The following is a 22,255-nucleotide window of genomic DNA, read 5'->3' as shown; positions in this document are numbered from 1 at the left end:
GGTAGGGGCAGAATTTTTTTTTTTTTTTGGCCGAGGTGAGGGTAGGGAAAAACACCCTTTGCTGATCTGCTCCTAAATCAGCCTGATGAACTGGGAAAGGGTAAAGATTCCATAAAAGAAAAAATATGAATACATGCTTTAGAGAAAAGAGGGGAAATGGGAAGAAGAAAAGAAGGAAGGAAGGAAGGGAGGAAGAAAAAGAAGGAGGAAAGGAAGAAGGGAGGGAAGGAACTACCCAGAAATAAGTTGAACTTCCTCACATGTTAATTACAAGAAGCAATGTTATCAGAAAATCATTTCAAAATATATTACTTAAATATTAAACCACAAATTAGGGTCACCTAGGTGGCACAGTCGGTTAAACGTCCCACTCTTGGTTTCAGCTCAGGTCATGATCTCAGGGTCGTGAGATCGAACCCTGCTTCGGCTCTGTGTAAAGCGTGGAGTCTGCTTGAGAGTCTCTCTCCCTCTCCCTCTGCCCCTCCCCCTGCTCTATTTCTCTCTTTCTCTCCCTAAAATAAATAAATAAATCTTTTAAAAATAAATAAATATTAATTCACAAATTATACATCGAATTTAGGAAGGTTATCCATTGAATGGAAGCATTTTTCTGGCTTTCCTTCTACTTGTTTTTACCACCAAGTAACCACGTGGGGAGGGTGTATGTCTCTTCTTAAATGAGATTAGTAAAGGTGGTCTGGTCTGATCAATTATTTTTAAGCCAAACCAAACAGGCATTCCCTAATTTCACCTATCGGCATGATGTTGGCTAGCTTGATAGAATACTTATTTAAAAAGGCATATCAATCTCAGGTATATATATATATATTTTTTTTTTTTCCACCTTGAAGTCAATTGAAAACAGAATATTCCTTATTGATTTTGCCTGCCCAGCTGCCTTATGTAGTCAGTGGCACTCACACGGATGTAAATAGAATGAATCAACTCCTTGCTGGCCCTGGGCCTCCTTGAGTCATGTGAAGTAGGTTTCTGATTCCTTTATGTTCAGGCACACCAGGGAGACAAGAGTGCTACTGTCTTCTGCTGGTACACAGAGTTACCTCAGGCTATGCAGGAAAAATGCTTTCTTCTTATTTTTAGACCAGAATCAGTCTTTGCCACTAAATGTATTCTTGTGAATACAGATAGCACTTTGTTGTCGTGCTCATGGGAAGGCGATGGGGTAACCTGTTTGCACGCAGCTGCAGGCCACCTGTAGAGAAAGTCAAATTAGGGAGAGACCCCACTGTTTTTTGCATTAATGCTTTTTGTATTGTTGTTTGACTTTTCCCCCTCTGTCTATGTATCTTTTTCAACTAGGGAGATCGGGAGCACATTTTAAGGCCTTCTGTCCCTTTAAGGCATCTAATGATTGAAAGGACTCTAGGATTTGAAAGGCTGTAAAAACTCCCCAGTTACCAATGAATGATGGCAATACAAAGAATCTTAAAGCTGTTGAAGTTGAAGTAGTCTTCTTACAGATTCAGTTTGTTTGGTAAACTTCTAGCAGCAGCTCTTGCAAGGTACAGTTCAAATATTCCCACCTATCTGAGCTGCTTCTCCTTGTAAAGATTTATCATGTTCTCAGCGGAAAAGTAGTCATCCATATTAGCAGTTAAGTTTGCTGCAGATACGAAGGAAAAAAAATTCTGAAAGAAAAAGAATAAACTTGTCTTCTTCCTTTCCTCATCTACCAATTTGAAGTTTTGAAAAAGAAGCCCATAAATGAAATATCTACATTAGCCATAAATATTAAAGGAGGGAAATGAGCAAATAAAACTTGTTTCTGGAAAGCTTGATTTTGGCTGAATATCAAAACCCATTTCCTGACAATGAGAGCCATTAGACTACAAAATAATCTCTCAAAGTAGTGGTTACATTGCTTATAAGATTTGACATTCAAGGTTAGGCTGAACACAGCCACAGATAGGCTCAAATGCAGCGTTGTATTCCGGCAGTTGGAAAGACCAACTCTTTTGAGCCTAGTTTTTCCTCATTTTTGTTCCTTTACCTGAAAATTCAGCTTGGAATGTAGGATTGAAATTTTTCCAAGATCCTGCATCATGGACACTTGCAAGAAAATCAGGATGGAGTTGTATGGACAGACGCGGCTACGACTGTGCATCGCCTCTGTTCTTCGAACATCTGAAGCAGAAGAGTCACCACAGTTATCATTTAGAGCACTCTCTGCTCAGCTTTCCAATTTTTATCAAGCTCCCACACTAGCTCAGTTAAACATCATGTGGTTACAAAATTCAAAATTTGGATCGTTAGCATTTTGACAATATGAATTTATTTATACAAAATGCCCTTTCAGAGAAAGTATTACATTTAGGTAGCAACAGAGATGTTCCCTAACAAATTCGTCTAGACGAAGCTCCAGAACGTGATCCTGATGACCATGATGTCATTCATTCAATACGTATAAGCATAAGTTATATGCTCCTACTAAAATTAAAAGATACATAATTGAATTTGCTGCAACTGCATAGTGACATTCAGATGACTTTAATTCTCAAATACGTGGCATGTATCCTGAAAGCTCTTCCTCTGTGCTTTCTCCTAAATGTTCTACCCTCTTGAGCATCTCTATTCTGGTGAGGAAAAATTTGGAGTAATGATAATGCCTAGAGAGCATAATATTTTGCAGTCTTGTAGATGGTTTCTAGATATATTTTCTTTAATAAATGTTCATAACAACCCAGCAACTGAAACTAAGAGATTAAGAAACAGAGCCATGATTTGGAGTAGGAGTTCTGACCTGGCTCCTTGCTGCTCTTTCCACCTTCGCTCCACAGCTGAGCTCTCACATGAAAAGCATTTTCCATTTGGCATTCTCTTCCACTGGGACTGGCATCTAATTTGCATTTTCAGCTATACATCCAGGTAAAGAAGTAGTCCTGAGGGAAGAATATAAAACTTACCCGACTGCACAGAAACAAGGCACTCTAAGAAGTGTTAAGGGGCTCGGAACTCAGGGTTGGAAATAGGGCAGTTCCTGGGGAAGAAAACCAGAAATGATCCCAAAATAACAGCTACGCCTTCATCTACTGCTAGGAAGCAGATTCAGGGCATTTAATGTAAGGATGCTTTGGTCTTCCAGAGTAAGGAGATGGAACAGATTGACCTCAGGGAGGTAATTGAGACCTACCTTAAAACCATTCATCAATATCTTTCAAACTACTTGTGCTTTGAATTTGAAATGATGTTACTATTTTTATCCCCGGATGCTTTCTTTATAGTTCAACCTAGATATGGCTTAAAAATTAAAATGGAAAGCTGATTTAAATAGCAGCAATAATGCTATAATGGTGCAGTAAAAAGGGTGTTTGACTCGGACTTGGTTCAAATCGTGGTGCCCCTATTTACAACGTCTGTGTAGTTATTTCACTGAACTTCCATTGCTTGTCCTCTAAAACGTAAGGAATGCCAACTAATAACTTTTTCCCAGATTGTTGTGATTATTAAATGAGATACTGAGTGTGTTTTATCTGTCATGAACAACATAAACACAATTCTTACTATATTTTGCTTCAATTAGCTTAGTAAAAATAATTTCTTAAATTATCAAGGTAATTACCTCTTTAACACCCTAATTCGATCTTTGTGTGCTACTGAGATTAGCCCATATCAAAGTAATTAACAGTGAAATGGGAAAGGTATTTAGAATTTGCAACAGTTCTTGAACCACTGCATAGGGGACATCCCCTACTTTGGGTTAGCTTGTATATGAGACATCCATATCCAAACTTAAAGCCTACTTTGTAAAGAAGTTTTCAATGCCAGAAATCCCATATGGTTTTGATGTAAGTAAAAGGTGTACATTTCCCTCAGGGTCAAGTCTAAAAATTGGACCACTGCCAGCCCTGACCACATGTGTAAGGATCCAAAGGACCTATGGTCTCACCTGCCTCATTCATAGGCCATTATTTACTCCACTCGCCTCTTTTGAACAGGTGTGGTCTTGGCCAAACATAGTGGATGAGAAGGTTAAATAATAGTAGGAAAGTTATTACAGATGAAAAAACTAAATTATACGAATTTTGACATAATGCAACAGAATTATAACTACGTGCATAATTCAAATATAAACCATCAACGTGGAGGATTCCTTGCAATAACTTTCTTCTCCCCACTGAAATGTCAGTCATTTTTAGTTTTAATTTTTGCAACATTTGGCAAATGGTTTTCTTACCCGTCATAAGCAATGACTACAGATATCTTTCAGTCACACTGCTCTAACTGGGGAAGAGAATTAGCCCCAAAGCTCTATGTCTTTTTTTTTTAATTCTACTGTTTTCAAAATTCTACTATGAGGGGCAGAGTCAAAGAATCACTAGAGAGTCTTAGCAGAAACCTCCAGATTTTACTTCTTTTATTGGTATTTTTCATAATACTTGTCTTTGGACTGGGCATATTTGCCAGAGAAACTTTGCTTCCTGATATTTTAGAATCAAGAGATGGCCCATAATTTTGCAGACATGTATGCATTATCAAAAGCCCTGTGAATTACGTCAGTTACATAGCAGCTATCTATTTTTTCCTGATTGCTTTTTCATTTTAATTACTCCCATTTCCTGTCTTGACCTTAATGTTTCAGAGAAAGGGAGGCATCCAACAGAAGAAAGAGGCTGATCTTTCATTGTGAACTACAAAGCTTCATAGGTCCTCATTTGGCCAGTGCTTCTGCTGCACAGCCTCGGAATGCTGTTTTGCAATTTCAAAAGTGATCACACTCAGCTTCCCAGAATTTTTTATGCATGGAGGATGCCACATGAACAAGGACAGCCTTGTTAACAAGTTGCAATCTCTCAAAAACAAGATAGGATTCGGATATAAATCATCATTTCAACTCAAACAAAGCTATGTTCTCCACCCCACTAAAGGACTTCATTTACATCTAAAATGGTTAATACTGATCTCCACTAGAGCTCCTAAGTGGAGGAATGCAGCTGCCATGTGCTTAGTGACTCTGGGGTTAGGGAAGAATGACATCACCAAATTTAAGCATATTATCATGGTGACATAGAGGCACCTTGTTTTCTCTTCGTGGATAGAGCAAGGATTGTGTTCTGTGTCTTGTTTTTTTCCTCCCAAAGAATACCTTTCCCCCCAACTTAGCAGCTGCAATATGAAGGGTTGAAAATGTCACTTCAACTAATGATGAATGATGCTTGACCTCTGGATGGGTTACTCGGAATTTTATGCAATGTAAATTAATATGAAAGATCCCAACTCAAAGGACTTTGGCTGTTATGAATTGCTCCGAGGATAGATTTGTGCAAAGCAGTCTGTAGCTTTAGGGGTTTTTTGTTGTTGTGTCCTTGGTGTAAGTGGGTTGTTGAAGGGGGGGAGGGGGGCGCTGGATTTGTGTTCTATAAGCAAGGTGAAAGAGTGTGCTAAGACTTTAGTGTTTTCTCTTGTGAGATTAATATCTTTTCATACCGGAAATATTGTCAGAAAGCAGAACCAGTTCGTGAAAAAAACATTCTCAAAAGGGCAACTGGCCCACATGTCTTTGTTGTTTTTATTTGAATATAATTAATTATGTAAAGCAATAGTTAGTGGAAGATTAACAATTAGTAGATTCTGTCAAGTAGTCACACAGAAATTACTAATTGAAGAACTGGTCCTCTATTGTGTCAGAAAGCAATGCTGAGTGTCATCCTTTTTATCTTTTTACTTTGTTGTTTTCACAGATCCCCAATTTCTAAGATGTATGTTTCACAGCAGACTAATAAATAAATAACGCTGGTTGTAATTTCATAACAGGCAAAAGGGTTTGAAATAAAAACACCTGTTTTAATTAGCATTATGGTTTGTTCACTTTAAAAAAAGTGATAATCCTGATGCAGTTAGCTGACATTTTTAAAGCTTTGAATTTCCATCTGAATCTTATATTATGATGTTTCAGGATTGTCATGAGTTAATTATGTTAACTTGGGAAGCATTGCTTGCATTTAGAATGAAAAAACTTCAGCTTGAATAGACAGAAAAGCAGATGCTATCTTTCTTGTCAATTGCTTTGTTGTGGGCTGCCTTGCAACTTTTCATGTATTTCTGGATCTAAAGGGAAGCGTAAATCTCTATTTATTTTAAGTTTAACATAAACTACACAATTTCAGTATTCTTCTGTTTTGGCTGTACGTGTCTTGTGTATCTTTACATGTGTAGCTTTCCTGACCCCAAATCCAAAAATCCACAAATTATCTCTTCTTTAATTCTTAATTTGTTTTGTTGTGCCTAAGCATTATGGAGATTAGAGCATAATAAAATGTAAGAATAGGACAATTCTATATGGCTTGATTCTCTCTCCAGTTAATTTTTCTACCACCTTTTTGCTTTTGTACATCAACCTTTTAAATGGTACAAAAATACATGTAGCATCTGGGCACAACAAGGCATGTTAAGGATGGAGTAGGCACTCTAAGTAGGAATTTCCATGCTTTTGTGAGCTTAATGTTCCTTTAACATAGAGAGCAGCTGTGTTTATGTCAATAATTATACATTGAAATAAATGCATGTACATGTGTTTCTTTATGGGATTAAGGATGTTAGGGATGTCCTTACACAAAAGATTTTGTCCCCACCCATAAAGTTTCTACAAAATTCAAAACCAAGTTACACTATTTTGAAATTCTGAAATATTTCTCTGGGCAATTGGACTTCCATGTTTCAAGTGACAGACTATTAGATTGGATTGATATGCTCGTTATTTTCTCCTCCCTTCCCCCCACCCCCATCTGTTCTCCACTTTTCACTATCCTGTTCAGTACCCAGGATCTGACCTGTATGCATTATATCACCAAGGTCCCCTTGCGGAAAGGCTTCCAACTAGATTGGGTCAATAGGAGGTATCTGCAAGAGAGCAGAGGGCAGAGGGACACAATGTAAGAATGCCATGATTGTCAATGCTTAATCCCCAAATTAGTGTCAGAGGCAATAAATACTTAGCTTTCAAAGCAGAATGAGATCAAGGAAAAGTGGATGGCTCTAGGCAAGATTTCTGGAGATGTGAAGGCTTCCTTTGGGCTTTAAAGAATTGGTAGGATGGGGTAGAGGAAAGAGTCGGTATTAAAGTTGGTCAAGAATGAGCAAGAACCAAAGTAGAGAGGTTATGGTGTACAGTTCTTACTTCGGAATAGCAAGTACACCAGTTTAAGGGAAACAGATGATCGGGGTCTTAGTGAAGTGGAAAGTTAGGATTAAATGGCAGTTTGTGCCGTATAGTAGAGTCCTTGAATGAATGGAATAAGAAATCTTAGTCTTTATTTTTTTTTAAAGATTTATTTATTTATTTTAGAGAGACAGAATGCATGAGTGGGGGAGAGGCAGAGAGAAAGGGAGAGAATCTCAAGCAGACTCCCCACTGAACACAAAGCCCATCTTGGGGCTCCATCTCAGGACCCTGAGTTCATGACCTGAGCCTAAATCAGGAGTTGGATGCTTAACTGACTGAGCCACCCAGGAGCCCTAAGAAATCTTAGTCTTTAAAATATATGACAAATGTGTGTTCAGTATATAAATATAATCTGCAAATGGTATGTATTGTGGAAGTTTATTCAAGTGCCTTATCACACATTCAAATTAACATATGACTGCTCTATCACTAAAAATAGCTCTGTTCATTAAAGGAAATATAACCTAGATAATGTTCCTAAAACCATTTTATGTCTTTAACCAACATTCATCATTTCGTACTGTCTTCCTAAATATTTAGACTAAGATGGAGAGTTATAAATCTGAGAGTTTATCTGTACTTGGTCAACCAAGTTTCCAATTTGATTGCAAACTATCAACTCGTTGTTTGCAGAGACTCAATTACTGAACCTGGAAAACACCTATCATTCCATGTGTTTCATTCCTCTCAACTTTAGATGTGTTTTGCCCTGTAAAGTTTATGCCATAGTCTTTGTTATTAACCAGCAACATATCAAAGAGTATCAGGTTTGCATCAATAGGCATTCTTCCACAGAGATGACCTGAATCACAAAGTGTGACTTATTCAGTATACTTAAAACCACTGCAACTCCTCCACAGACAAAACTGTAGTAGAATTTGCCTTGTCAAACATGCTGATTTGTATAGATGCTGGTCACTGGGGATCAACTATTAACACAGGAATCTATGTTATTGGTTGGGTATTTCTTTTATATCATAGTCTGGAGCTGTTTATTTATAACCCTGTGTAAAAATAATTATATTCTCACTTCCAGGACATAAATTTGAATGACACTCTTCTTTTCTTGTTCTTTCTGTTTCTATATGACCATTTTCCTCCCTTATTATTTTAGGTAGTCTTGCCAAATAGTTTGTGAGCGAGGCAACAGTGTTAGAAACAGCTGTGGCGTTAACTTCCTGTGTGAACTTGAGCAAATTATTTAAATTCTCTGATCCTTACATCTCTACATGTTAAGTATGGATAATACTACTGTGCTTGGTTGCTATGGAAGCTAAATAAGATCATGTGTTCAAAGTGCCTGTCACGGGGCGCCTGGGTGGCTCAGGCGGTTAAACGTCTGCCTTCGGCTCAGGTCATGATCCCGGGGTCCCAGGATGGAGCCCAGGGTCAGGCTCCCATCTCCCTGAATCAGGCTCCCCGCTCCACCCTCATTCTCTCTCTGTCTCTCTCTCAAATAAATAAATAAAATCTTAAAAAACAAAACAAAACAAAGTGCCTGTCACAGTGATTGTCACATAATAGGTGCTAGGTTCATGGCTTTTGTCATCATTGTTATTATTCAACTTTTACTTCTATCAGTTAATTCCCAAATTGACCTATCCAATTTTTATCCCCCTTTACTAAGCTCCTATTCAAATATTCAAATGTCTACCGGATATTGTCACATGAAAATGTCAATAGCATACCCAAACCAAACTCCCTGGCATCTTATTGCCGAGAACAAATTGAATGAATAAAAGAACCCTAGCTACTCTTTCTCAGGTGTCCAGTATAAGACAACTGCATCAGCCCATCAATATCCTTTTAGCTAGAAATAAGAGTTGTACTTGATTCTCTTTTCCTTTTACCACCACTACTTTTATTAAATTTCAAGTTCTCACATAGTCTCTTTTTTCACTTCTACAAACACTGCTTAGTTTTGGCCTTCCTGATGCCTTGGACTATTACAATAGCTTTGTAACTAATTTGCATCTTTCTACTTTCTCACCTCTCAAATACGTCGTTACATTCCCAACTGACACATCTCCATAAACTACAGTCTGAATGATGTTATTTCTCCATTCAACTTTTGGTGGTTCTCTCTTGTCTGAAGGAGAACATTTAAACATTTATCTCTTAGCCGGGCAGTTAAGGCATTCCACCAACTTCCAAGCTGAGTTCTTACATTTCATAACCCACCTTCGCACTACCCATCAAGAGGGTGCTTGCCAATAATGAAACTTTTATCCATATCGTCTGTTTGCTAGGATAGCGGCTCTCAAACGTTAGCATGCATGAGAATGACCTGAAAGACTTGTTAAATCACAGATGGCCAGCTGTACCCCAGAGATGCTGATTCAGTAGGTCTGGGGTATAATGTGATAATTTGCATTTCTAATAATGTCCAACGTGATACTGAAATGCCTAGTCCTGGGATCACATTTGTAGAACCCTCGCCTACAACATGCTTTTTCCCTCATCTCAGTCATCAACATTCTATGAATCCCTTACTGTCATAGCCTTGGAGAAATTTCCCCTGCCACCCCAGTCAGAATGAATCAATTCATACTCTGCGATGGCAGAGTGACTAAGATTTCAGGCTTGGAGCCCAGTGGATTGGACTCCAGCTAAATACCTGAGTGAACTTAGACAAGTTGCTTAATCTCTGGACCTCCATTTTCCTATCACTAAAATTGAACTGATAATAGTTCCGATAGCATATGTTGGTGTGAGGATAAAATGAATTAATACATGTGAAGCACTCATAATAGTGCCAGGGAAGTGCTCAACTGTATTATGTTACCTAGTAGTTTATCTCTTTAATCTAACACTCCACTTAGCCATGTAATAGTGTTTGGGGTTTGCAGACCTAAGTCCTTTTTTAGACATTAAGTTCCCTGAAAATAGAGACCACATCTTTGTGAATCCCAGAAACATACCCTTGGGCTTAACACTTTACAGATATGCAGTATAAAATAATTTTCAATTAAATCAAAATTGAGAAAAGTCTGCAAAGGGATCTTAAGTAAGTAAAAATCTTCTAAACAATAAACAAGCCATCCATTTCTTCTTCCCTCATCATAAAGATGAAAAAAAATTAGGTCAATTATTAATAATATATTGAAAGTAGGTGTGCTTTTTCTTTTGAATTTTCTGAACTCTATAATTAAAATGACTTCAAATTGAAAGATTGTAAAGAAGAAATTAATCTTATTGGTAAGTAAAAAAGCAAATCCCATGGTTGATGATAGATATGACCTGTTAACAATAGTTACACTTTTATACTTTCTTTTCTTATAATCAGCATGTGGAGACCAGCATAATCCAATTAATTGTAATTCCCTTTTGTAGAGTCAGTAAAGTAGTGCATGATATTGAACACCATTGAAGTCTTATCTCTGGTCAGATAATCCAAACAGATTCTCATTTCCAACTACCAGCAGGTCTTTCTAAACTTTAGGAAAATAGAATATTTTGGCTTCCCTGAACCTATGATAAATGTGATACACAATAATTGGTCTCTGAACTTTAATCTTTGTACATGCCTAACCATCAGTTTTCTAGACTTCTTTCTCTGCTATGTAACGGTTTCATCAAAACACCTGAATGTCTCTTATTTCCTGACTCCCTTTTAAATATTTTTTCCACAATGAATATGCAGTATTTTCACACAACGGAGCTTCTCAACTGAGCTCCTTGCTCCTGGTGCCTCTTGGACGCACCACCTCTCATCCATACACTCACTCTGATTCCTCCTGCTCACTCCTGCCAGAGCACCTGGCTAGAATGTCGCTGTCACTGCTGCTGTCATCCAGCTGATTTCAGCTGTAAGGTCCTCATGCTCTGGCCTGTGTCTTCCTTTCCACCCTCAGCAATCTGAGACACGGAACCTATACATCTGTGCTCTCCAGCAACTTGTAGTCCCACAAATGCGTTGTGTTCCTCAGACCGTGGCATGACTGTTACTTCTCATGTTCTTTATATACCTCTTCCCACCCTCTCCCCCATCCTCTACCCCATTGTCCACACGGCTGCTCATAAACTAAGATAATTGTTATGTGACACCTCATCTGGGAAGTCTCCCTTGACCACCTTCTGGAGGACGCTAGATACTCATCTTCTATGTTCCCATAGCCATCCACACTAAGTTATATAGTAACATTTTCCATGTTCCATTGTAATTTTTTTCCCTATATACTGCAAGATCTTCAAGCTTGGAAACCAGGTCTTCATTATGTAGTGTTTCGTCCCAACAGCTAGAACATGTCCAGCACAAAATTGGAGTTCAATGAATATTTGATAAACGAATGGATGAGTGACTGAACAACCTACTTATATCTTCAGTACTAAGGGTTTTGAAAGAGAAAAATGAACAAAGAGAACACAAAAATTGTGCTGTAGACATGTGTGTATGTACATAGACCTACTGTTATCAGCATTATTGTTATACCATGAAATAGCCTCTACTATCAAAGGAGGTTAAAATTGGACAATTTTATCCATAAATAGTAAAAGGGAGCACACCAGGCATGAGGCATTAGGCTAAGCACTGGGGATACAAAGATTAATATTAACAACCTTGTTTGGAAGAGCGATACCAAAGAAACTTTTTGGTTAAGTCAGTAGAGTTAAAATATTTAGGGTATGCCTGGAGTGATGGGATTATCAGGGAGGATTAGAAACTTAGGAAGCTGGATCTGAAATGAAGCTGAATGTAGCCACAGTCAAGATTAGCAGGATAGGTATCTGAGTAACATCAAGAAACACAGGCAGAAACCTGAGAGTTAGTGCCACAGATTTGTTTAGTGTTAGACTGGAAGAGAAGCAAGGAGCAGAGTACCGCATTGCAGAAGCCTCAGTCTTCCCATATCCATCGCTCCAGCTTCCTCTACTGACTTTTTGTGGGCAGTCTAACGAGAGAATGTGTATGATGAGGTTAACCCAAGTACACCTCTGTTCTCTTTGCTAAAAGAGACGTTCCTACGGGCCAGAACCTCCTGGGCTACTTGGAAATATGTCTCAGTACTAACAGGTCACCTGAGACCATAGCAAATGATGTTTTCCTATCTTTCTACAAGAGGAACTGTAGAAAACCCTCAGACTTGGGAGGGTTACATAGCTATCATCATCATTCTCATCATCATGATCTTTACTAAAGAGGTACTTATTAAGCAACTAATTGAGCATTTCTTTGTATTGATGAAGCAAATAGAAAATTAAAAGGGATAGCTTCTTCCCTAAAGATAGCACAATCCTAGCTATGATGTTAAGGAGAACTTGAGAATTGTCAGGACTTCAAGAGATTTTTATATCATTTCTGAAACATCTTGCAATCCTCATTCTGTCCTTAGAATTGCCTTTCTTCTCATACTTCTTGCACTTAACACAGCATTGACATCTAGTAGTTGTCTCATAAATTGTTTTAATGAATGAATATGTTAATTAATCTGATCAATATTTAATTCATTTGACTGCATTACTAATTGCTGAAATTGACATAAATGGTGGAATTCCATTCATTCATTTATTTTTGGCATACCCATTCTTTTTTTTTTTATTTGACTTTGTTTCTATTTAGTATCTTATTTTGTCAAAAAACAGTTACTGTTTTTGGTTTGTTTTTTTTTTTGCTATTTTTTAAATTTAAATTCAATTAATTAACATATAGTGTATTATTAGATTCAGAGGTAGAGTTCAGTGATTCATCAGTTTTATATAATACCCAGTGCTCATTAACATCACATACCCTCCTTAATGTCCATCACCCAGTTACCCCATCCCCCCACACTCCTCCCCTCCAGCAACCCTCAGTTTTTTCCTATGATTACGAGTCTCTTATGGCTTGTTCTCCCTGTCTGATTTCATCTTGCAGAAAATAGTTATTGTTATTGGGGCTTATTTTCTTATTTGTAGTTATTATTGTTATATGTTTGTTAAACATCAATTGTTTACCCATTATTGTCATTTAAATATTCAAAATTTTTCACTTCATTAACCAAGATTTTTATGTGTATTTTTAGTCTAAGTCTCTATATCTCTCCTCATTTTATTCTTTATTTAGTATTTTTTCAACTATACAATTAAAAGCACAATTTACGGATATCTGAGAAGAGTGACAGGCAGTAATGAATACATGTTCCCAATGAATCATAGTCTTCAAATATTGTGATGGGAACATAAATTGGTGCACTAGCTATGAGGGCAATGTGGCAAGGTCTCTCAATATTTTAGATATACGCACAATCTTTGATCTAGAAACTCTAGGTCTAAGAATTTGTTCTGTTCACACAGTACACACTTATACTTAGATGTAAATGATCTAAGAACAAGATAACTTACACTAGCACTATGCAAAATATTCGACAATTGAAAACTGATTAAGTAAATTACTGTACATCCATAAAATTAATTATGCAACTTTAAAAAAAGAACAAGGAAGCGCTTTATGTCCTGATTTTGAATAATCTCTATGATATATTAACAAGGGAAAAGAATCAAGATGCAGAACAGTACATAGATTATATTGCTGTTTATGTTTTAAGTGGTAGTGGAGGGTAATATTGCTTGAGCATAGAAAATGGCTTTAAAAGGATACATAGGAAATTGATAATATGGGTTTTCTATGGGTGAACTAGCTAGCTAGGGATAGACTAGAAAAAGACTTTTGCAGTATGTATTTTAAACTTTAAATTGTGTGAATACACTTTCCATTTTGAAATAAAATAAATAAAATTTTCTAAATAGCAATAAGCACCACACTCTTCATATTAAACAATGTAGCTTTTCAAGTATGTTATCAAGTGTTTTGGCAATTTTTATCAACTATTTTTTATAGCTCCTTTGTAATGAAAACAGCCCACATTGTGAATTATTTGTATGAATTACGATTCTCCAATGTTATGGAAGAAAGGGACACAAGGGTGATTTTATGCTCCATATCTTTGAAAGCTGGAGGCCCCTGGAGTTGGACAGGCAGACTCTCTTTTGAGGTGGAAAAAAAAAATCTCTAAAACTTTTCATTCACAAAAACAAAATAATCAGTTATTGATAATAGGTTCATGAAAAAATCTATATCATTATTCTGGACTGAAAATATTGCACAGATACAGAATTAAGAAGATCCATGTTATTCGGTGGTTTCACAAAGAAACTGATGCATGGAGATCTAGCTATTCTGTCTAAGCTTATGCACACAGTTGTAAAACTTACAGATCTGCCAACTCCGATTTCATGTGCCTTTGTTTTTGTTTGTTTGTTTTTGTTTTTTTAAGATTTTTATTTATTTATTTGAAGAACTCTGGCAGCTCTTGTGATATGAAATAGAAAATTTATTTAACTATGCCCATGAATCAATTAATCAAGATAATTTAGGGGGAAAATGATCTTCAATGATTGCCAAAACACTCTCTTCGTTTTTGTTATCTTTAATTGATATCTTATCTAGGAATGAAATGGTTTCAATGAGTGAGAGTAGCACTGTCTTAATCTACCAATTTTGTTTACCTTTTATTTCTATTTTCCTGACGAAATATTTCCAGACGGGAGACTTCTAAACTAGCAAAGAGCCCAGTCCTTCCTGCTAAATGATACCATTTCTAACCCCACAAACACCAACCACGTAGTAAAGGGAATCATAAAATCTAGAAATTATATTAGATTCTGGAAACATTTGCCAAAGTCCAGCCGACCAAGAAGATAATGTCCAAATAAATTTTCTAATAACGTTATAACAAGCCTGTACTAAATCTTTTACATACATTACTTTACTTAATTCTCACACAAAATTAGGAGGGAGACCTGACAGTTCTCATTAGACGGTGAGGAAGCTGGCACTTTAAATAACATGGATGCATGTGCGTATACCTACAATAGAAATGTTATCTGTAGATGGGCATTTATAGGATTTAGTTGTATTTATTTCCCAGATATCATTATGAAATGTGTTTTGACCTGACCTTCTGCTTGATATTTGCAAATGTAATATAACTTTGAGGGAACAAATAGCAATGGTGTTGAAACTTAGAGCCGATAACGAAGGAAACTCAAAAATGACTTTGTTGAAATGTAATCCTACGGATTCTTTACCCTTTGGAGTATGTAATGTATGAAATCATCCATGGAATTCAAACAAATTCAGAATCTGTTTGGAGAAGACGGTCAAATAAAATGAACCATTGTGTATGGTGTCTGCAGAGCACAAAAAGCCTTTGACAGAATGGAAATAGGAGCAGTGTTGGAAGCTCTGAGTATGAAAGGAATTAAAGAAATATATATTGGGACCATGAAATATATCCTTTTTTAAAATGCATGATCCTCACAAATAAAGTCAATTCATTTTTTTGGGTGGTGGTGGTGTTGTTAGACTCTGAACAGGGCTACCTCTCCTCAGATGCCCAGACAAAAAATATCTAAAAGCCTGGAGAGAAGCATAATGTCAATAACATCATTTTATAAGGTGGCATTATATGTGGAGTTATGATGATGGGGAGATGTTTTATGGTATGCCATTATAAATTAAAAATGCACAAAGCAATGACACGTTTGTTATACTTTCCATCTGTGGTGCTTGCTTCACAAGTTTCAGTTGTACCTATTTATTATGTTATTATTTACATTCAAATGAAATCTGAGGAAAAATAAAAATAAGACATTCTCATTCCTGACCCACTTCCTGTGCTGGATATAGTAGAAGGCTCTTTCACCTCCTTCAAAGAGAGTAACTAAAGATATTTTATATTAGCCTGTGACATTATTTGCATGCCTTGGGCTTCCTAAGTGATTTGCAAAGGAATACATACAACATGAAATACAGAGAAAGCAAGCCAACATGGCATGCCAAAACATCCCGTTAAGAAATAAAAGCTTTTTTTTTTTGTCTTGTTTTGTTTATTTTGTTTTTAGTTTTAGTATCTTAGAGAGTTTCTAGTTATTTCCTTGGTTCCTCCCTCTTTCTTACTAAGTTGGCCACACAAAACTATATTTTGTAGGCCAGGTGGCAAAACTGCCCAGATCCAACCATGTTCTCTTACAGTAAAGTAACCATTTTTAAATGTAGGCCTGCTCATAGCTTCCTTGAAGTTACTATGATAAATTGTAAGGACCACATCTCTTTGGTTTTGGAATATAAAGTTTCATATTTAAAACCACTTTGCTCCTTATTTGATAGATACCATGGCTGTAGAAAGTTGATTTAGCTTGCATTGAGTGTTTCCTGAGAACGTTTTAAATGTTCCCTAGTATTTTGTGTCTGAGGTTATAACAGCAATGAAATATTTGCACTTTAGAAGTAGTAGCTGGAAAAAAGAATGAGTAAGAAAATGGCAATCATAATTTTATTCTTTGCCTAGAGGCCAAGATAGAGGGTATCCTGCATGTTTATAGAGCAAATCATTTGAAATAGTTGGGTTGAGTCTACATAGGCAAGCTATTATCCAACTAATTCCAGCTTCAAACCCGTTCTCTGAATCTAGATAATTATTTTATTCATCTGGAATAACCTAAACAGCTTTCTGTTGTCTATTATATTTCATAAGTGGGGCATAGCCCATGTGTTAAGAAAATATTTAGATATGATCCAGGAACATGACATCTTTCTCTATGCAAACTTTTGGCCATTATATTCATTTTTTAGGGCTGCCATAACAAAGTACCACAGACTGGGAGTTGGGTGGGATCAAACAACAGAAATTTATTTGTTCATATTTAGGAAGGCAAGAACTCCAGGATCGAGGTATTGGTGGGGTTGCTTTACTTTGAGACCTCTCTCCTCAGCTTGTAGACGGCCATCTTCTTCCTGTTTCTTCACATGGTCTTCCCTCAGTACGTGTCTGTGTCCTAATCTTCTCTTTGGACAAGGATTAAGGTGCACCCAATATGACCTCATTTTACCTTAATTACCTCTTTAAAGGTCCCATCTCCAAATACATCACATGCTAAGGTATTGGGGGTTAGGACTTCAATGTATGAATTGAGGGGGACACAATTCAGCCCATAACAGACACACTGCACATTTTTGGGGGTGATATGTTTATTCTTGGAGTTTGTTCTTGCTTGTCTGCAAGGATCAATAGGGTCTTATTCTAGGGAACAGACATAAGATGTAAAATGTCTAGAACTTAGTCTATATTCACTTGAATAGTATTTCTGAGCACCTGGTGAAACCCTCTCCTTTGAGGAATATAAAACAGCTTCAATAGTTGTGGCTTTGAAAGCACACAATACAGCCCCAGTATGTAGTCTCTATTCCATCTATGTTTATTTAATACAAATCAACTGAACTAACAAATTAACTGGCCATTTGGTCAATTTCCCTAAAATAACATCCTCACTGAAGTCTCATGTTAGTCCCAAGATGCTGTAGGAAGGGACTGGACTGAGTGCAGCATGGAAGAATGCTACTTCTGACACAGGGTTTACATCACTGGGGGGTTTGAGAATTTGGAAGCTGTCTAATCTACTGGAAATCACACTGAACTGTCACTTTAAGGGGCCAACACAACAGGAAAGGTTGAGCTAGTCAAATGATTCAACCAACTTCCTTTTGATCCACTCCTTTAAGTGCTAAAATCAGCTATGTCCTTATAGATAAACAGTGTGTCTTACCCACTTTAATAACTAATCTTCCAGTTTGATTTGATGGCCAAACATATTATTATTTTTCAGATCGGTAGTCCCTCTGTCATCTCTTTCATTTGGGCCTTTCAGATAAGGTTTCCAAATGGTCATCTGCCCTGGAAGCAGATACCACATCCTTTATGAGAGTTTTACAATGTAATAGGTTCTTGTCACTATATTAATAAAATCAGAGCTCTTCTCCCCACATCCTGGGGAAAGTTGGGGTGTCTTTTCCTCTTTTTTATTACAACAGTAAAAGAAAGTTGGAAAGAAGCTTTAAAAGTGCCTAGAAAAAACTACAAGGTAAACACGCACTTGCTCTTCAATACACAAAGAAGTACCTCTCTACTCTTATGTCACTACTCGCTTCTGGATAGTTCAAGTTATCTGCAGTCACATTTCAATCAGCACAGTGAGTTTCGTTAAAATCAGAGCAGATATTGCAACTTCTGGTTATACCAATCTGTAGGGCAATATTTGAGGAAAGTGGCCATTGAACTAATAAACATACCTTTTTCCCGAGGAAATTACCAGGACCTGCTGTCACTATCAAAGGTGCATCTTTTAATTCTCCATTTTATTTGGAGATAAAATAAAGAGAGAGAGAGTGTCCCTAATAGTAATTATCTAATTTTTTTCTTTCAAATATTAAGCAGCTTGATATAGATGTTTTTACTCAAAATAAATAAAATACACAAAAGACCCTGCAAGAAAGGGCATTTCAAGATGGCCTTATTGCAACATGTAGATAAATGTCTTGGTGATCTCATAAAAGTCACATAGTGTTTGGATTCTAGAGCTTGACCCGTCTTCAATTCTGTTTACATGCTTTGAGACAAAAGCCATGACCAAAATGAATTTAAGAAAACCTAATTAGAAGGCCAGGAGAAATCAGCACGGTTATCAGAGTAAGGATTACGAGATGTCATGATTCAGCCAGTCTTCTTCCCAGTCCTGGACTCCAGCATGTCAAGTTTCTACTGATGCTCCCACACATCCTAGTATGCCCAGCACAGCCCCCACAACAAAGAATTATCTAGTGCCAAGTGTTAATAGTGCTTTGCTGTGGAGAAACCCTGCTCTATTGAAAAAAAGGGAGAAGCGTAAGACGTCACCACTGCTAACAGTTTATTTATAAAATGTCTATCAAATAATACAAATGTGTTTATAATGATACCTGTTACAACCAAGATACAATTATGGTCAGTTCATTTTGTATGTGGACATAACTGCATGTTTAGATAAATCACAATGGCCTTCGAAAATATGCCTTAAAGCCCTCCGGTTTACAAGTAATCTTAAACTTGGTTGGTTATGAAAAAATTTAATATAAAAGTTAGATTTTATATTTCAAAAGATTCTTTCCAACTGCTTGCCATACTATTTATTTAAGCTACATGTAGAGGGCTACACATTGTTTTGCTTTCTTTTTTTAAAGGAAGACTACATAGTAGGAATGTTGGTTTAAGTAACACAAGTCAATATTGATATTATATGTCATTTCAAGTGCATATCACCAAATGGTATTTATTGATATTTTCTTTTTTATGTATATTGAGATATCCCATTTTCACAATCACTTGAATTAACTGATGTTTATTTGGAGGGGACAAATATCAGTGGTCAAGCAATTGTTTGTTTTTACTGTTTTCTTGCTCCAGATAAAACCATTCTCTTTTTTTACCTACTGAACACTTTCCTTTGGCAATCTTGAACCTGTGCACCAGAATGGCATTTTGTCTTGGACTTTTCTGATAAATATTTGGTAAAGATAGTTGTGTGTGTGAGAACACATGTGTGTGTGTGTGTGTGTGTGTGTGTGTTTAGGTTTCCACTTAAAGTTCAGTGCCAAAGCTACAGTACTTATACATTTTCTAAATGTGTTTTAAGCAATAAGTTGTACAACATTTTTAGAACATGTGTTAAGCTATTTCTCTAAGAATGAAGCTCTTAACAAAACATAAGCACTCTGCATGAGATCTTAGCAGCAAAGTGCTTAAAAGATAAAGTAAGAATTGGTACCATGGGAAGAACACCAGCTGTAAAGCGCACAGGTCCATTATGAGAAGTATGGTAGTGGGTAGGGAGAAAATGATTTAATCAGGAGTAAAACCAATTTTATTATAAGGGCACGCAGGGGGTGTGGCACCATAGTGAGAGGGACATTTCAAAATATCTGACAGATTTCAACAATGTGAAAACCCCGTTCTTTAAAGTGACAGTAAACCCCGTCAGGTCTCCCTTTTTGATGCTATTGTTAACAGTTGACTGTTTAAAGCTGGCCTGCTAAGATGCTGTCGGCCTATTTCAATAGTATGTAGCCAAATAAAAGACTAATTGTTGAAATACAATCAATCAAAAATGATTGCAGGGCAGAAAGAAGGTCTCCTCCACTGATTTTGTTGTGGATCATATTATTGTGTTATGACTGAGGTAAGAATGAAGACTGAAAGGGAAGAAAAAATTGGCCATCTGAAATAAACAGATGCACCTTCTTTCCTTCTCTTTGCAAATGTCCTATTGAACAGGAACGTCACTTACCAGCCCTGGAGGTAGTAGTCCATTTAGAAAAAGAGAGCTGATAAAGATTTTGGCTAAGATTTTAAAAGGACACGAACACTATTAACAAAGCAGCCCGTGCAGAGATTCCCCACAGTGACAATTCTCAGTTTTTCTCACATTTTTGGTGCAGATTCTCCTCTGCCTCATAAAACTGACACCAAGGGGGCATGTGAATGCGAACCCAAGACATCGGGAAAGAAACAAAATTCCAGTGGACCAGATACCTGTGAAGTTCTGGCCAGGATACCAGGCTTTTCAGTTAACCGCCCCTTCCCAGGTTGTTTAAAACGATTAGCTTTAGTTTTTATTCAGCCCAGAATTCAAAATCTTTTTCATGTTGCATGCTTACAAAGACAAATACAACAGCAATGCTTTTCTGCCTTGCTTCCTTTCAGTGGTGTGTAAAGATGTCCCTTTCAGACCCTGCCACATCCACTTCTTGGGGGAGAATGATTCCAGACTTTCTTTTTGAGAGTGAACAAGAAGAAAATAATTGTCCAGAGTCTCCTTATTTCTTCTAAAAACTTCATTTTGGCATTTATGTTCTTTAATATTTAAATGTCTCAACTCACTCAAGCTTCCCAAGCAAATATGTCTGTTGTTTCTAGGCGGAGTTGGTAAGCACTTGTGGTTTGTCTTTAGTGTGTTATCATTTTTGACAGCTTTGCATAGCCTCCATAGGCCAACAGGGGTCTGTCTAATATTGTTGCTGGGCACATTTTCCTCGCTGAGATGAAAACTAAAAAAAAAAAAAAAAAAAAAAAAAGGAAAAAAGGTATTTTTGAAGCAGTAAGAAGGAATTAATATCCTTTCTCACTCAGTAGTCTATTCCTTGCTGAATTTATATTCAGCAAAAAAAAAGCAAAAAATTGTTACCCATTATTCCCTTGTACATAGCAAGGCTAACACATGTAAAGCAATAACTCATTTTCTATTGCCATGTTTAGCATATGTCTCCTGTTGGCTCAGCAAGGCCTTTAGGCCGGTCCCTTGAGCCGGCCATCATTGGCAACTCTTAGCCCCTCGGCCTCAAAACCAAATAGCTTTGAATCATGTTGAGCTGTGATGCTAATTTTCATACTGATGCATTATGGGAATAAATGTATCTGACATACTGTGTCAATGGCACTGTCTCTTTGTGTCTCTTGTTTTTTTGTTAGCTGCATTCCTACAGATGGTATTCCATTGAAAATGTTCCCTTCCTACAGAAAAAGGGGGGAAAAAAAAAAAAACATGCACAGCACCAAACCTCTAGGTGCAGAAGGCTGTTAACGGTTGCTGATGATAGTAGGCAAACATTAACATAATAATTAGTGTCTTGTAATTGTTTCATTAAAACCAGTTGTTCCATTTCTCCTCGTGTTTTCCCAGAAGAGAAGCTGAATTTGGACGACAGCCAGTGGGAGGACATCCACGTTGTCACCGGAGCACTGAAGATGTTTTTCCGGGAGCTGCCTGAGCCGCTCTTCCCTTACAGCTTCTTTGAGCGGTTTGTGGAAGCGATCAGTAAGTAACCTCACAGACTGGAGTGCTTGGTGGAGAAACCTGGCAGCGTGGAGTTATTAAGTAAACAATAAGAAGGACAAGAATAGTGATCGTGGAGATGCTAAGACCCCCAACGCTCCACATGTTTCATTTACTGTGTTGTGTTTTTGATGGCTTATTTTTATTTCTGGCCGTGCAATATTATCTGAGTTTTGTTTTGGATTTTGGTTTTTGGTTTAAAAAAAAAAATAGGGTAACCTATTTAGAGTGGTTGCTTTTCAACTAAAACCTCCTCAAATGAAAATAGCTTCTCATGGAATCGGTTTTGAAGGGATCACCTTTGGCATTCTCAGCACCTGCCTTTCAGAGTTTTGGGATTGGCAAGGAGTTTGGGTACAAAAGGGTCTTGAAAAAGAACTTAAGTGACTTTCA

At 37.1% G+C, this 22,255-nt stretch overlaps 1 protein-coding gene across 1 annotated transcript in view; it reads left to right on the top strand.

The window, feature by feature from the left end:
• The window catches only part of ARHGAP15 (Rho GTPase activating protein 15), a 588,861-nt gene that overhangs the window by 440,082 nt on the left and 126,524 nt on the right, over positions 1-22,255 (top strand). The window contains exon 13 of the mRNA XM_081814529.1: positions 21,710-21,844. Coding sequence (XP_081670655.1) covers positions 21,710-21,844 — 135 coding nt within the window. The remainder of the gene's footprint in view (positions 1-21,709; positions 21,845-22,255) is intronic.

The sequence above is a fragment of the Leptonychotes weddellii genome, chromosome 3 (genome assembly GCF_054177405.1).
Source record: "Leptonychotes weddellii isolate Sample4059 chromosome 3, ASM5417740v2, whole genome shotgun sequence".
Classification (NCBI taxonomy): Eukaryota; Metazoa; Chordata; class Mammalia; order Carnivora; family Phocidae; genus Leptonychotes; species Leptonychotes weddellii.
This window is presented reverse-complemented; position numbering and strand designations above follow the sequence as displayed.